A 16,512-nucleotide genomic window follows, 5' to 3' on the forward strand; every position below is an offset into this window, starting at 1 on the left:
ACCTGAACATTTTGACAGACATAACTTTTTGACTGCTATACAGATATAACAGCAACATTTTCTGCATGATCTAGTAAAATGACTGAACTATCCCAACTAACCAACGAAGCACTTCCATTCTATTCATTGATCAAGGAGGATAAAATCGCCAGTTCAAATGAAATTTGACCATTGGTCTTACCCTCGGTTCAAACTTATGACCCCTGACCGTCTAATTTCCTCGATAAATTCCAGCCGTCGATTGAATTCCCCATAAAGAAACATGGCCCACAGTCTCTGGGCCCACTAATTCACCCGAAAACGTGGCACTCCGCTCCACTATATAATCAGCTGTTTCTTAGAGGAAAGCCCACGGTGACATAACCAAGAGAACACAAAAGGGTTTTAGGGTTTTAAGCTTTTTAGGGTTTCTGTGAGAATGGCTGAGGAGAGTGGACAGAGGGCTAAGGGAACCGTCAAGTGGTTCAGTGACCAAAAGGGTTTTGGGTTCATCACTCCCGATGACGGCGGCGAAGATCTGTTCGTTCACCAGTCAGGTATCAGATCTGAGGGTTTCCGTAGCCTAGCTGAAGGTGAAACCGTGGAGTTTGAAGTTGAATCTGGAGGTGACGGCCGTACAAAGGCTGTTGATGTTACCGGCCCTGATGGTGCGGCTGTTCAGGGTGGCCGTGGAGGCGGCGGCGGCGGAGGTGGTCGCGGTGGTGGTGGATATGGAGGAGGCGGTGGCGGATATGGTGGTGGTGGTCGTGGTGGTAGCCGTGGATACGGTGGCGGTGACGGAGGCTATGGTGGAGGTAGCCGTTATGGTGGCGGTGGAGGAGGATACGGTGGAGGCGGTGGCTACGGAGGTGGTGGTAGTGGTGGAGGAAGCGGTTGCTTCAAGTGTGGTGAATCTGGTCACTTTGCTAGGGACTGTAGCCAGAGTGGAGGCGGCGGCGGAGGTGGCAGGTTCGGTGGTAGCGGCGGCGGAGGCGGCGGCGGTGGCTGCTACAAATGTGGTGAGGATGGTCACTTTGCCCGTGAATGTACCAGTGGAGGTCGTTGAACATGGGTTGAAACCCTTTGTTCTCTTTCTCTTTTAGCCTGTTATGTTTTTGTCTGAAAGTGGTGCCTTTGGCAGCCTTTAGTAATGTCTTTGCTACTCTTTATTCGACTATGGCTGTTTGCTATTTTTATTTTCTGCTCATTAGTAGTATCCGTTATACGGTTTAGTTCAGTTTGAAACTTTTGGTAATGGGGAGTCTGATATTTTGTGGTGCATCAAGGAATACTCTCTGTACATGTTTACATACATGTTTCTGAAGAACTATCAATTAATCAACTGACAATATTTGTAGCCCTATAATTTATTTATTGCGTAGATCATCCACTCCTCTTGATAATCATTTACAGTTTGATTGAATGCTTCTTTTGCGGAGAGGATGATATGTGGGATGCTTTGTTCCTTAGTTAATTTATGGGTATAAGTTCGAACTGACCTGTTATATGCTTATTCGTGTTTGGTTCTTTAAATTTTTGTGCATGTCTTTTGGATTGGTATGGTGTTTGGAGACAAGATGTCCTTGAAAAGGACAAGACTTGGTCACAAGTGTGATGCTTATTCTGTTTTTAATGGAGTGGTTCTCTTTGTTTTTATTGAAGGAATAACTTTTGACTTGGGTTTTTCTCATTTATTTGTCTAGCTGTAATATTCAACCGGATGCCTTGGAATACCTATTCTCTAGCATCAAATAACCTAATGTATCTATTTGGCCTTTTAGATATTTACTCTGAACTAAATGCTGCTATCTTTCTCATCCTATTTTAGCTACAAATCACTACTTAGCCAAAAACAGAGGATGCTAGCTTGAAAATGTATCACTATGATCGGTCCTAGTATTTTAGTAATCTAAATACCTAATACATGGAACATGCGGTTTCATAATGCAGTTCGTTCCCAGTCTAGCAGGGAGAATTCTACTTCTAGCACTAATGAATTGAAATATAAGATCAATATTAAGTAGATGTCTACGAGAACAATTGAAGGTTGTTGATTTTAAATAGTAGCACAGGAAAGTGGACCATTATTATACCTGATCTCTCCAGTTATTTGCAATTGAGATAGTTGAGCCTTAATTCCTTTTTTTCACATCGTCTCTCCAGTTTTGGTTCTATTTCTAAAATCCATGCCCAGACAACTTGCTTTTAACACATACCCCTAAATAAAGGAATACCAAAAAATACAGAGAGAGTGAAATGGAAAGGAATATGGAAAGATTGAAGTAACGAAAGCGGAAGTCATTGCTAGTATAGTAAAGACCGTCATTGCAAACAAATATAGGGGAGAGGGTCATGTTAGGTTGCAACAATATATTGTTGCTTCCATATTATTATACATGATAGAGGTCAGGTAGAAGAAGCTGCTGAGTGAGCAAGCAATTCAAGAATCCAATGGTCCATAAAGAATTTAGGGGGTTGGTGGGTTAAAGAATGTACATTTGGGATTGAACTTTTTTTCTGATGGTGAGGTGATCAAACATCATCAGCATCACTTCCTGCAACATGAGTTTCATGACTGGCCCAGTAATGGCTTCCATCAGGGCCAGAAATCTTAAACCTTGTTGACATTGTAATGATTCTTTCTATTTAACACTGTCCATAATTCTCAACACGATAAAGAGTGTTCAATATATATTATATACTTCTAAAACCTAATATTTTACCTATATACATAGTGTAAATCTTCCGAGGAAGGGTGGTCAGTTGACGGCTCTTTGGGATATGTAGATTCGCCCCTGGTTACAAGCTACAAAGCGGGAATGAATGTCTATTGTCAAACAATCTCGAGGTAACAGCTTTGTAGTCTAGAAGTCACAACTCGAACCATCGTGACCATTGCTCCGTACTCGTGTTAACTTTGTGTAGAAAGGGAGAAGAAATTAAATGGAGATTGACTGCAGCAAATTGACTTGAGAATTAATATTCAATACCTACCAGACTTCTTGATTTGTTTGTGTTGTCAGCAACTTGTGTCTTGATTACCTACCTATACTAGTCTTTTCAACTGCACCAAGAATTCTACACTATCACCGTTTGGCATTGTGGTCTTGCTCCGTTACACATTGGTATCACTTTCATCCCACATGATGAAGACTTCAAAACTCAACCTAAACCATGATAATAATAGCATGATTGATATGAACCTGCAAAACTAAACGTCTTATGCCTTGTTGAATTTCTCCAATCCATACATTGGAGCAGAAATTCCTGCTATATCCAATTTGGTGGCATGGCAATGGTAGAACTATAGGATCTTAGTAGACGAATTAACTCAATGATTTCTTACGAAGGTAAAGCTGCAACTATCCCAACTCACAAGATGCAAAAAGAGCGGAGAGATTGCAGATTATGTACACTGGTAAGTATGACAGCCAAATTTCGACTTGGTTGAAAACTTAGCCCTTCCAGCATTAGGAACAGACCTAAAATAACAACCCTGATGCACGAGGGTAAATCTCCACCAGTGGCGAAGCCAAATAATTCAACAAGGATGATCAAATTTTGAACACCCTTTGCTAGTGGGCGATGCAAGTGTGTTCAAAGTCTATTGTTTAATCAATAACAAGTAATATATTACCCTATACATAGTATAACTTTTTCGGCAAAAGGGTGTTCAATTGACCTCCCTTGGCCCTACATAGCTTTGCCCCTGAGCTCAACTATCAAGAAAATCGAATAGACAAAGCTGGTGATTTAAACATATATGTGAGCAAGGTACATGAAGCTAATCTTGTATATGATCCAAGATTACTGAAAAAGAAATTTAAAAAGGAACACTAAAAAGTACCTAGTTTTTCACATACTGTGGAAGTATTATACAACTTGATAGGTTCACAGCCGTGAGCCTCTAGATTGATAAAGTTCCATAGTTTCTCTGCCTTTGTTCACTAATTCTTCAACTATAGGATCTTGCATTAAGTGCCCTTGTTTTGTAGCCCATTCCAACACTATATGTGCATTATCATCAGCTAATGCTTCACTATCAGGAACATGTGTTGCTATGTAACTCAAGAGTTTCAAACAAGGAATTTGAACCATTTGTTCTCCAAAATAAATCAATGGAACTAAGTGCTTTGTGCCTCCTGCCTGAATTATTGCCTTGCAATGATTGACTCTTAGGAAATTTTCTGTACAAGCAAATTTGTTGAGTGCATTTGCAGCCTCAATAGTTACTTCTGGTTCTCTATCATCTAATAGAGCCACCAATGGACTAATGATTCTTGTCTCCGTTGCTCGAAAAGTCCTAGCCAAATGCCCTATTGATTGAATGCTTGGAATGAGTAATTCGGAGTCTTCCTTGTTGATAATTCTCAAGAACTGATCTACCACGGCTTTGGCAGCTGGTGCCGTGGGCTTAAAGGCAGAGCGTCTCAAGTCTGCATTTTTCTCAGCAACTCCTGTGAATTTAGGAGTGTCAAATGAGCAGTTGGACTAAAACTAAACAAGTTAAAACGGGCTGAATCAATAAACCGTCAAAAGTTTGTTAGGGCCAAGATGAGCTAGTCAACTTGGGCTAAACAATGGGCCATAAACAAACAAAACTAATAAATGCCCTATATGAATACTCACTGACCATGTTACTCCAATTTAGTTCAACTTCGGCCTATATTATACAAACTATATCTAAACAAATATTTTTTATCTGTATATTTTGATAAGTATTGTCAAGGTCTATTTGGGTTTTCATAAATTGTCCAAATCAGCTCAAGCTTTCAAATGGACTAATTTTGGTTATGTTCAAGAAAATCTGCCAATGATTGTACACTCAGCCTAATTTCACGCGCCATATTTTTATGAACTAAACGTGATACACCTACCTGTGATCTCCATTAGTGCATAGGCTGAATGATATTGTACTTCATCAGGGCCTTTCTCAAGCAAAACTGCAAAGCATAATAGAGCTCTGGATTCTGTAATACTACTACAAATGCTAACATTTTCAGCACAAAGATGTCTAAGTGCTCTCGCAGCCATCGCCTTCATTTCAGCCTTTGTAGCTGGATCTTCATATTCCCTCCCTTTAATACTAGTCCCAGTCAATCCAACATGGTGTTGCCTCTGCTGATTCGCGTGTTGTCGCTGCTGCTGATTCAGATTCGGATTTGCTATAGGATTGTTGGGCTGATTTTGTGTCTGGTTTTTCACGGCCATTGCACTTGTAACCAAATTATGCATGTGGTCAGTTGTTTGATTATCCATAGGGTGAGGAATTTTACTCTGAGTTCTATTATCATCATCGTCAACCTTGCCTCCAGTGTGATCACTGAAGTTGCTAGCACTAGAAGAATTAGAATGTGCCATTGCAGCTGCTTGTATCGACATATGATGTTTGTTTGCAGCAATAGCATACTTACTATGTTCTTGAATTGTTTCAAAAGCAAGATGACTAACCAATAACCTAATAGTATTAGTTTGAGCAAAATGATCTTGACATTTGTGGTGATTTTTAGCCAATTCTGAAATAGCCCAAGCCACCACTATCTGAACTTTCATAGGCCCATCTTTGAGAATTTTAGCAAAAACAGAACAAACACCAGCATTCACAATCTGTTCAACACTCTCAGGGTCCCTACCAAGTAAGCCAATAGCCCTCGACGCGTTCTCCTGACCCTCCATTCGTCCTTCTTTAGCCAATTTCAACAATGGCGCGACCCCGCCTTCTTCTATAATCAACTTGCCATATCGCTCGTTGTCTCGAGCCAATGACACAAGCGACGCGGCCGCATCAGAACGGTCCTCTAACGACCCTGTACACAAAATAGCAATTTGTTCCCATATAAGACATAAAATTGGCTCGTTAGCTGCAATTGGAGGAAGCCCGAGATACTCGTCGTCGCGATCGTCCGCTGGTGTTGAGACACGTAGCAGCCATTGAACATCACCTATTGAATTCTCAAGCTGTTGAGCCGTTTTCTTTAAAGCAGCAGTTGGAATGATCGTAAAAACACGACTCAATCCTCTGGCACAACATTTGAATACGAGGGTGAGAGCCTTGTCTAAAACTTGTTCCGTGTCATCGATGATTCGTCGCGTTGGACGTTCGTATAAGTCGCTGCTAGCTCGCGCGGCTTGTCGGAGGAGAGCCGCGAGCCGCTCTGTTTTGGCTTTGATTTCAAGACAATCTTGTTTGAAATTGCAAACCTCGTCAGCAGCTTTTGTTACCTGGTCTGCCAATTGTATTGGCCTTGCTAGAATTTGTTTCACTATGTCCGCCATCCTAATAGCGGACTCTTAATTATTTCCTCAGAGATAGCCAAAATCAGATTTTTTTTTTCCACAAGGAAAAATGAAACCACATAAGGAAGAAGAATATGAGTAAAATGGTATACAAAGAAAGACAAGAGGGGGAATTGCGTTAAACCTTATATTAAAAAATGAGATGAAAACAAGAAATGGGACAAAGAAAAAACATGAAAGGTCTTTTCTTTTTTGCTTGTTTCCTAATTGTAGGTCTGAGTTCTTGATTTTTGATTCTAAGGGGGGTTTAGGGAAATGGTAATGTCGGCCATAAACGGAGGAAGGACAAGAGGAGGGTTGCGATAGGCTGACGGCGGGGTTGTAATGGAGGGAGGATGGATTCAGTATGGGTTTTGGAATGGTCAAACGCAAATGTCTCTTTTAGCTTACCATGAAAATTGAGAACAAACATTCATGCATGGCCGTTACAACCTTATTTATAGGAAACATATGTTTGTACTAACCAAAGAAATTAAGTCATAAGCTAATATATATAAAAGCCATTCTATAAACCATTGGATATCATATGTCAATTTCTTTTTAATGCACTTAGGGGTTATCTAAACTCATAAATTTTTATTATTATCTCATATTATACTTTCTCAACGTGCAATTTCTGAATTTTACAAGTTTCTAACGAACATCAGATCTAATATAAGTGCCACAATAATAATTGAACTTTAATCTACTTAGCATCGCTTGTTGGTTGTCCTTAGCTAAGTCCACAATGTTTTTTTTTTTAATAATCCTAGTGTCCGGGCCAGCTTGCGCGCACCTCGATTAATTCCATAGTATATCTGTCATCTCCCATCAACAACAAGTATCATGTAATTCTATCCACCAAGGCTTGGGTAGATGAAAAGAAATCATGACCTAGTGTTTTTTGCCTTTGCTGGGATATGAACCTGAGACCTCATGGTTCTCACCCACTTCATTAACCACTAGGTCACCTCGACTAATTCCATGAGATACCTGCCTCCTCCCACCAGCAACAAGTATAGGGTAATACTATCCACCAGGGCTTGGATAGATGAGAAGAAATCACCTAATATTTTTTGCCTTTGCTGGAATTTAAATATGAGACCTCAAGGGTCTCACCCAGGGGCGTATGCAGGAATTTTCATAAGCGGTGTCGAAATTTATAAAAGAACGAGAATAATAACTCTAATTATCATATTTCTAAACAAGAAATAACTTTAGTCTATTGGTTTTATTGAGTCTTAAGTTAAAAAAATGTCCGAATTCAATTTGAACCTTTAACCTCTTAAAGCAAAATCAAGCATATAACCAACACACCAAGAGACAATCTTTGTCAAATGATATCATTTTTTTCAAGTTATTCGTTTCTTTATAGTATATATATATATATATAGATTAATATTTCCGAACGAAACGGTGTCGTGTGACACCGCTTCGTTAAAGATGCTTCCGTCCCTGGTCTCCCCACCTCATTGACCGTTAGGTCACACCAAGTGCTAAGTCCACATTGATTTTGAAAGATTATATGTTTTGCTTATACAATATTCTTGCCTAAATGCTTCATAAGCATATTGTAAACTATTTACGTACGATGGACATACTGTAATTAGTACAATCCGCCATTGGTTGTACTCCTTTTGCTGACCCTACATTTGGTATCAGACACCAGCTAACAACTCGTAATATTTGTCTAAACTTATTATTGAAAAAAGTAATAACGTTAAGTTATATATATATATGAGTTTTTCTAGCTTATACTGTAGTAATGTTGTGCTATAAAAAAGTTCCAACCATCACCTTTTGACCATCACAAATTCATTAACTCAACCGATGAACACCTAATTTAATGCTGATGTCAACGTAACAACACTTTTACAAGATTTGACGATGAAAATACTGCAAAACCAAGAGAACGTAACGGCAGCTTAAAATGATCAAGCAGAGTGGCATTATCAGCACCTAATTAATAATCATAGAACCATTTTTTTGCCACATTATAAAGTATATGAACTTCACCAACTATTATAGTAAAGTCGCTATACTTCACACACTAGTCATATATTTTGATACATCAAACTTACAACTACATTTAACTACTAGCTATAACGACAAAACCCACCAATAAAGATAACTTTACTATTATATGGTGGGTAAAATCTTGTGACTTACCTCTATTATGAGCAAAATTTAATAATTTTTATGTGACAATAAATAGTATTGTTGACTTTATTATTATAGTGAGTACAGTCACTTACTTTGATATTTTTGTATTAAAAAATTTCATTGGCAGAAGACCACCCCTAAATTTTAAATAATCCTTAATTATCCATGTTTAGGGACCTTGTATCATGTTTATGCCCTCTCAATCAACACATATTATCCACTACGTACAATATTCTTAAAACAACGAGACATGAAATATTAATATCTTTGCTCCCACAACCACAAGTATGCGGAATATATGCAAAAACGTTAGTTGAGTTATTCAGCTATTGAAAGTGATAAATCATACTAGTAAATACAGATGGTGAGTTATACAATGCAGAGGCGGAGCTAAGAGTGCCGACTATGGAATTCGGTCAAACTCAGTAACTTTGATTCAAACCATGTATTTATATTAAAAAGTTCATTAAATATATATAAATTGTTAGTTTAGAATCCGGTAACTTAAAAGGATCAGACTCTCGAATCCATAAGCTTGAAATCATGCCTCCGCCTCTGATGCAATGAACCCAACTTAAAATGAACTCTAAAATTTGGAGAGCATTCTTTTAAAAAAGAAAAGAGAGAAAACGTAAAGCAAAAGCATTTGTTACAGGACAGCTACAACACATGCTGAATCATATCGTGTGATGTTTCAACTTTTTGCTTGGAATTATTAGCTACATGAGTTATAAAATATAGGTATGGTGCACGATATTGTGTACCAATTTAGTAAAAAAAATTCCATGCAAAAGTATGAACCCTTCGTATAATTCTTCAGACTATTGTCATATTCCATGTATACATTCGCAATAAAAGAAGAAAAAAAAAAACATACGTACTATTTTTGTTGGGATCACCATGATTACTTCTACTGATATTAATGGTACTCTTTCTTTAATAATTGATGTAGTAATGAAACTAGGGGTGTGTTTGGTATGAAGAAATTTTCCAATTTTTCCATGTTTGGTTGGCTTAAATATTTTGGAAAATATTTTCCTTATCAACTCATTTTCCTTCAATTGGAAGAAAATGTTTTCCTTATCAAGAGAAGGGAAAATATTTTCCAAAACTCCTTCTCAACCTTCCCCATCTCACTCCCTCTCCAAAAAAGACTTTTTTTTTTTTTTTTAAATTTCAGTTTCTCCGTTACCACCCACCCTACTATCCCTCCACCCCAACCCCCAACCCCAACCCCCCCTCACAAAAAAAATTATTTTTTTACCTTAAATTTTTTTTTTTGTAATTTCAAATTTCTGTTTTTCGTTTTTCGGCACCACCCACCCCAACCCCCCACCTGCCCCTACCCCCCCCTCCCCCCCCCGAAATTTTTTTAAAATATATTTTTCAGTTTTATTTTTTTTATTTATCCGTTTAAAGGTTCAAAATTTTATAAGTTCCAAAATTATGAGTTCGGAGGTTTATGTGTTTGGAAGTTTACGGGTTTAGAAATTATAAAATTTACGGGTTCGAAATTCTGCGGTTTTGAAAGTTTAGCGGTTCGAAAGTTTATAAAATTTATGGGTTCGGAAGGTTGTTGGTTTGAAAGTTTATGGCTTCATATTTATTATATCTAAATTATTTATGAATACTCTTGAGAAGTCATTTTTCTTAATTTGCGTATCAAACACCGAAAAATGAATAAGATTACTACTTGTTTTTCAAGAAAATATTTTCTTGAAAAATATTTTTCGTTATACCAAATACACCATAGGTGTTTTTAGGTGTATCAAGGTTCAGGACATATCACATTATAAGATTCATGGTTCAAACATTTAGGTGCAATTCGAAAAAGAAACATCGATTTTGGTTCCATTGTCATTGTCAATAGTACCCCTACTTGTTGTTTTATTTATTTTGTGAAATATTTAACTTATATGTATTGATTGTTGTATTTTAACTGACTATCCCGACAGCGAAGCCAGAAATTTTACAAAGGGTTAAAAAAATACTAAAAAATGTTATAGTTAAGACATGAAGCAACTTTAATTTGAGCCCCTTTCCACTAAACTAAAATACTCAAGGGACTCAATAACTTATATGTAACACAAGAAAAGTTTTTGCTCTATTTGCACATTATGCATGTGTTTTTGACGAATGGGTTTCAATTAAACCCCATTCTCTTCACTTTGAGCTGCCTCTGGTTATAATATAGCATCATATTAGTCTCTGATTGTGTAAAAAACTGTTAGTGCATATAAACTACATTCTTTCGTGAAAAAATAATGTCAACTTGGCAACGATAAGTTTTTTTAAAAGAATATTCATCCCAAAGAGTTAAAAGTTCAGGATGATTGAGAACTGAGATCGGTGTACGAAGAACGTTCTTGTAGTCTCACAATCGAGTTCGCTTTAATGTTAAACACTATTGGGAAGTGCAAAGAAGAGTCAGATTTTTGGACACTTCTTGGCCTAACTTGTACATTTTGAGATTTTCCTAAAATCATTCCGGAGATCAATTTCTCTTCTTTATTTTCTTAATTATTCATGTTAGATATGATTTTAATGATGAAAATAACATACTTTCTCTTTATATAGGAACTCATTGATTGTATTTAAGATTGAAGAAATCAATCAGCAATGATCAAGAAACGCATAGATTGGCATACAAGATTGAAGGAATCAATCAGAGGCAATCAAGGAAAGCAGACGTGATTAAAGGAAGAAATTGATACTGACAGAATCAATCAAGGCTAAACTGAAGGAATCAAATAAATCAAGTATATCGAAGATCTTTATAATACCCCGTAAATTTGAATCAGTTGTGGATGCATTAAATGAGTATTAATGTGATGGTTATCAATTGATTATGATAATAAGTGTACGAGGCATATCATAAGTGATTTGGGGTCCAAGGAAAGACCTAAGTCTAAGCCAAGTTGGAAAATTACATGATAGACTAAAATTCTAAATAAGCACGCACAAGACTATAATTTGGACGAGCATATCTACATTTATATAAGGTTCTATGTGATGAAAACCTATCAAATGAAAGATCTTCGAGTCTAGTTATTAACGCTTCAAACCGTTCGTCATTTGGACACTCCTACCAGAAGTTATGACCAAATTACCAAACGCTGGCAGAATTTTACACTACCGCGCCGCCCCATGTGGCGCGGCTGTGTAGATTATCAGAGCACCTCCAAATTTCGTTCCTAGACACATATTTCATTACCACGGCGCCCCATGCACCGCGGCTGTGCAAATCTTTATTTTTTTCAACCCGACCCTATTTTGACATAAAACCTTCGGGGGTTATTTTTTCCACTTCATTTGGACGAATTTTAGGGTTTTCCTCCACCTTCTCAAGACCTCCAACCCCTCTCATCTTCAAGGTAAGTAATCTCCATTATCTTGGTGTGAATTCCATCATTTATACACTAGTATTGATGAAATCTACACATAAAATACTTGGATCTTCAAGGGATTTCTTCAAGAACTCAAATGAGAGGTTTTGCAAGATTTCTTCCAAAAAGGTAATCCTACACCCTTAGGCTTACAAGTATGGATTTATTAAGGGAATATGAGTATGAATAAGTATTGGAATTCTTGGTATTGTGATTGGAAATCATAATTCCCAATTTGATTACACAACTATTATAGAGATTGAAAGATGTTTATTTAATGGAACTTTGTTGGTTGGGTATGGATGGATGGTCATATATGTGATTTTGAAAGTTATAAATTGGTTAGTCATGATGGTGGGATAAATTGTTGATAAATGGTGATAGTTAGATGAACTAATTATATGGTGATGAGATGTAGAGATTTATGCCTACAATGTATTTGATAATATGCCTAAATGGCTTAAGTTATGAAATTTGTTACTAATATTGGGTTCCATTGAATGTTGATATTATAGATTGAAGGTTCTTAGTATTGTGGATCATTGTAGTATCACTAAGGGGCGAAATTGAGGTATGTGAGGCTAATTCTCTATGTTTGGGAACGTTAATGATTCTCCCTACACTACGTTTCTTTTACGACGTTACTAATTGCCTCAAAAATAGAGTTTCGCCTAGTTCATTGAATAGTTGTAGAACTTCTATTCTCTAGCTTCATAACTCATCCATGACTTTCATTCTGAACATTGTGAGCTCAGTGCGAATTCAATATAGACTTGGGTTTGATGCCCCCGAGACTTAGTATAATTACTCAGTATGCCATAAACAGTTGAAATTCAGTGTCCATAATCAGTTTAAGAATACATGTCTCAGTTTAGTCCTATTCAGTATTCCAATATTATGTAACTCAGTGTGATCCAGTATTCCAGTATCATGTAACTCAGTGTGATTCAGTATTTCACTATCATGTATTTTAGTATGATTCTCAGTTCTTGATTTTAAATTCCTGAATGTTGAACACCTGTATTTGGGCATGAGGTCGTAGCTTGTGCACATATATATATTGGGACCGAGGTCGTAGCTTATTCAGATAAACAGGTTGTTCATCATTCAGAAGAGGGAGTATTCATATCCTTACTTCCTTTGTTCAGTTCAATTATTAGTTATCAGTTCAGTTATCAGTTATCAGTTATTAGTTATCATTTCAGTTTTAGTTTCAGTTTCAACAGTTATCATTTCAGTTATCAATTATCAATTCTCATTTATCAGCTTAGTTTCAGTTTCAACATTTATAATTCTTTCTTTCAGTTGCTTTACATACCAGCGCAATTCAAATGAACTGACGTCCCTTTTGCCCGGGGCCTGTATCTCACAATGCAGGAAATGATTTACAGGTTGATGATTCCGAGCGCTAGGATTCTCGTACTAGCTATTTGGTGATCCCCGATTCTTTCAGGGCATTATCATTACTTTACAGTCTTTCAGTATTTACAGACAGTCAGTATTTTCAGTACTTCGTTATAGGCTTCATAGACTAGAGTAACAACTAGACAGAGTCGCAGGCTTTTCATATCAAGCCACGTGGAATACAAATATATTTCAAATTGTGTTAGTATTTTCGCACTTTGATTTATATCATTCAGACTTTCAGTATATCAGCATGTGTTAGTTTATCTTCCGCATTCAGTATGTTATGATATCACATGTTGATTCAACCAGCCAGTTGGTTCGCCCGGTTACATGTAGTCAGGCACCGAGTGTCGTGTTACGTCCATGCCCAGGTTCGGGGCGTGACAAAGCTTGGTATCAGAGCACTAGGTTCAAGGGTCCTAGGGAGTCTATAAAGCCATGTGTGGGCCGACCACTCATATAAATGATTAACTACCAAGACATTCAGGGTTGTCTCACTTCTTTCTACTCTAGATCGTGCCATGAAGCTTAGAGCAATAGCTAACCTTCTCTTCCTATCGAATTCCAAACGTATTTGATGCTCAAGCGACGCGCAGGAGAAACCTATGGTTCTAGAGAGTACAATTGTCCATTGGGGTATATCTATGGAGTACATGTTGGTAACAAATGAGATTTGAAAGGATGTTGAAAGTGGGATGCAATGGATAGTAGTACAGATTAGAGCATAACCTAATCAGAAAGTACAAAAGCAGTTATCATGTTTTATGGTTGTCAGTTTATCTTAGTTACTAGTTAGCGGCCTTTCAGTTAGCAGGTTTATGGTTATTCAGTATGCCAATTATTTGTTATTCAGTTACCAGATATCCAATTTTCAGTGTATCAAAAATTTTGGAGACTTGCGAGTATACAGTGATGCATATAGATGCTCAAAGAAAATGTAAGTAACAGTAATTATAGCGAAATCTTCACATGTTTTAGGGATTAAGACCCAAGACTCACCGGATGGTGCATGAAGTGATTTATCAGATGTGTATGGCATTGTATCAGTATGTCAGACCCTATGGTGTAAGAGGTTAAGAATTCAACTGCAGCGGGCATATAATTGATCACTATAGTTTTGGACAGGAAAGAGCCTAAAGGAAATATAGCTAAGAATAATATATTGAAAGATATGAGAACCAAGAGCAGGCGACATTGAATTTTAGGGAATGATTTTAAGTTGCTTAGATTTATTTAAATCAGAACTAGAAAGTACCATGTTAGTGAATTTGTAGACAAAGTGGCTATTATTGTGAGATAAAATATATGACAATTCCCCTTAATATGATGTGACTATGTGTTTAGGCCGAAGGTTTATAGTTTGAAGTGAATTTGAAGTGTATAGAAAGTTTGAGGTTAGATATTTTAATTTTGTTTAAGACAGATGAAATTTCCCTAAGTGTGATCCATATGCATAGTTCAACAAGAATGATAGTGTACGACAAAAGAATATGGTCAGATGATGAGGTAACTTAGAAATAACCTTATGCTTCACTTTAGTTATTCAAAGCAGAGCAAGAAAACATGATGCTAGCAGGTGGTTAGTAAAAGAATAGTAAATAAGTTTTGAGTAAATATAGTGAATTAGCAATTTCAGCAGAGCTAATAGAGGTAAGATTTGATTCACTTAGCCAGGTTAACTCCAGTGAGTAGATGACAGTTTGAAATATCGAACATGTGTTAGAACCCATGAAGTTTAAGTTAAACCCGAAGTATAGTGACAGGGGAAAAAATCAGCTAGCAGTAAGATATCAACTACAAAAGAATAGCCTTTAAGAATTATCGAAAAGAGGTTTCCCCAAGATTGACAGTGTGAGCAGAGTTAGATTATTAAGATTGTATATGATAGTTGTGAATACATTAGTTTTCTGTTTTGTGATTTATTTAGTTTTCCTAGATCAGAAGTAAGTTGAAAGATGATTTGTCATTGACGTAGAGTGCAGAGAATTGCAGAAAATAAGGAAAGTTATTTGGATCCAACAAAAAGAGAAGGATCCGCAAGTATAAGATCTTTGGTCTAAGGGGTGATATGAAAATTTACAGTAAGTCCAGTTAGAGATTTGAAACCCGAATAATTACACCATGGGATATGAAAAAGAAAATCAGTTCGGTAATGAGGGAAAATTATATAATTACCACAAGGAATATGTCTAGCATGTGTAAGAAACACAAAGTGAGTAGAATGATCACCGAGCGTAGTTATTGATGATAAAGTGATCATAGAAAAGCAATAAAATCATGCCTAATTATGTGTTATGAGGGTAGTGCCATTGCACGAGGCTCTAAAATTTAGAGTACATGTCAAAGACTTAGCTCACAATAATACTATAAGTGTTTTCATGAAGTGCTTAAGAAGATAATCAAGTGTGGGAAGTATAGCTCATGAATGAGGTAGATAAGAGAACTATGTTAAAAGAAGTTCACTGCTTATCCAAGGTAGGAATTCGACTTTCGGACACCAAAGATAGTGGAGTTGTTGTCTAGAACAGGACCTGTTCCTTCTTAGAAGCCGAAGTGAAGAACAAACGGTTTGATGGTCCCTACTTGTTGTAGCTGAAAGAGAGGATTCATATGCATAAGACGTTGGCTTTTGAACAAGGGGGAGATAATGGTACTTTGAGGTACCAAGATAGATTGTGTGTTCCAACCATAGATGGACTCAGTGAGGGAGGAAGATGCTAAATGCCCATAATTCCAGGTATTCTATCCACATAGGTTTTCCAAAGATGTATCATGATCTTAAGGAGATTTATTGGCGGAACGACATGAAAAAGAAGGTTGCAGACTTTGTGGCCAAGTGTCTGAATTGTCAGCAAGTGAAAGTCGAGCAGTAGGAAACCAAGTGTTTATCTTAGAATACACATATTCTTTAGTGGAGATGGTAAATATGGACCTTATAATATGATTATCTCGCTCATTTTGAAAGCATAATTTTATGGGCGAATAAGTAGATTGCCAATTAGTTGATTCGAGGTTGGAGAAGTGGAAATTGTTGGGACCATATTTGGTCAATCAGTCTGTCACAACCCTAAACCCGGACCCGATCGTGATGGCGCCTCTCGTGAAGACAAGGCCAGCCAACTATTCTCAATTCAATTTTAAACAGTTAAACAATAAGAAATAAGTCTAAAGCATAATAAATAGCATTTCAAAGTAGCAGATAATAGTAAAAATTTGCGGAATACAACCCAACACAGCCCGATACGGGGGTGTCACTAGTCATGAGCAACTAAAATCCAAAATATCCAAGAAAAGTCTACAG

The 16,512-nt window shown here is 37.0% G+C and overlaps 2 protein-coding genes across 2 annotated transcripts; one reads left to right on the forward strand and one right to left on the reverse strand.

The window, feature by feature from the left end:
- Positions 1 to 325: 325 nt before the first annotated feature.
- LOC109212900 (glycine-rich protein 2) lies at positions 326 to 1,342 on the forward strand. The gene has a single exon (XM_019376629.1). It carries the CDS (start codon positions 419 to 421, stop codon positions 1,043 to 1,045), a length of 627 nt encoding a protein of 208 aa, XP_019232174.1. The 5' UTR covers positions 326 to 418; the 3' UTR covers positions 1,046 to 1,342.
- A 2,368-nt stretch (positions 1,343 to 3,710) lies between these two features.
- On the reverse strand, positions 3,711 to 6,734 carry LOC109212904. Its single transcript, XM_019376635.1, has 2 exons — positions 4,857 to 6,734; positions 3,711 to 4,436 (listed from the first exon to the last, which is right to left on the reverse strand). Exons 1-2 carry the CDS (start codon positions 6,253 to 6,255, stop codon positions 3,871 to 3,873), a joined length of 1,965 nt encoding a protein of 654 aa, XP_019232180.1. The 5' UTR covers positions 6,256 to 6,734; the 3' UTR covers positions 3,711 to 3,870.
- Positions 6,735 to 16,512: the final 9,778 nt, after the last annotated feature.

This window comes from Nicotiana attenuata, unplaced genomic scaffold (genome assembly GCF_001879085.1).
Source record: "Nicotiana attenuata strain UT unplaced genomic scaffold, NIATTr2, whole genome shotgun sequence".
NCBI lineage: Eukaryota > Viridiplantae > Streptophyta > Magnoliopsida > Solanales > Solanaceae > Nicotiana > Nicotiana attenuata.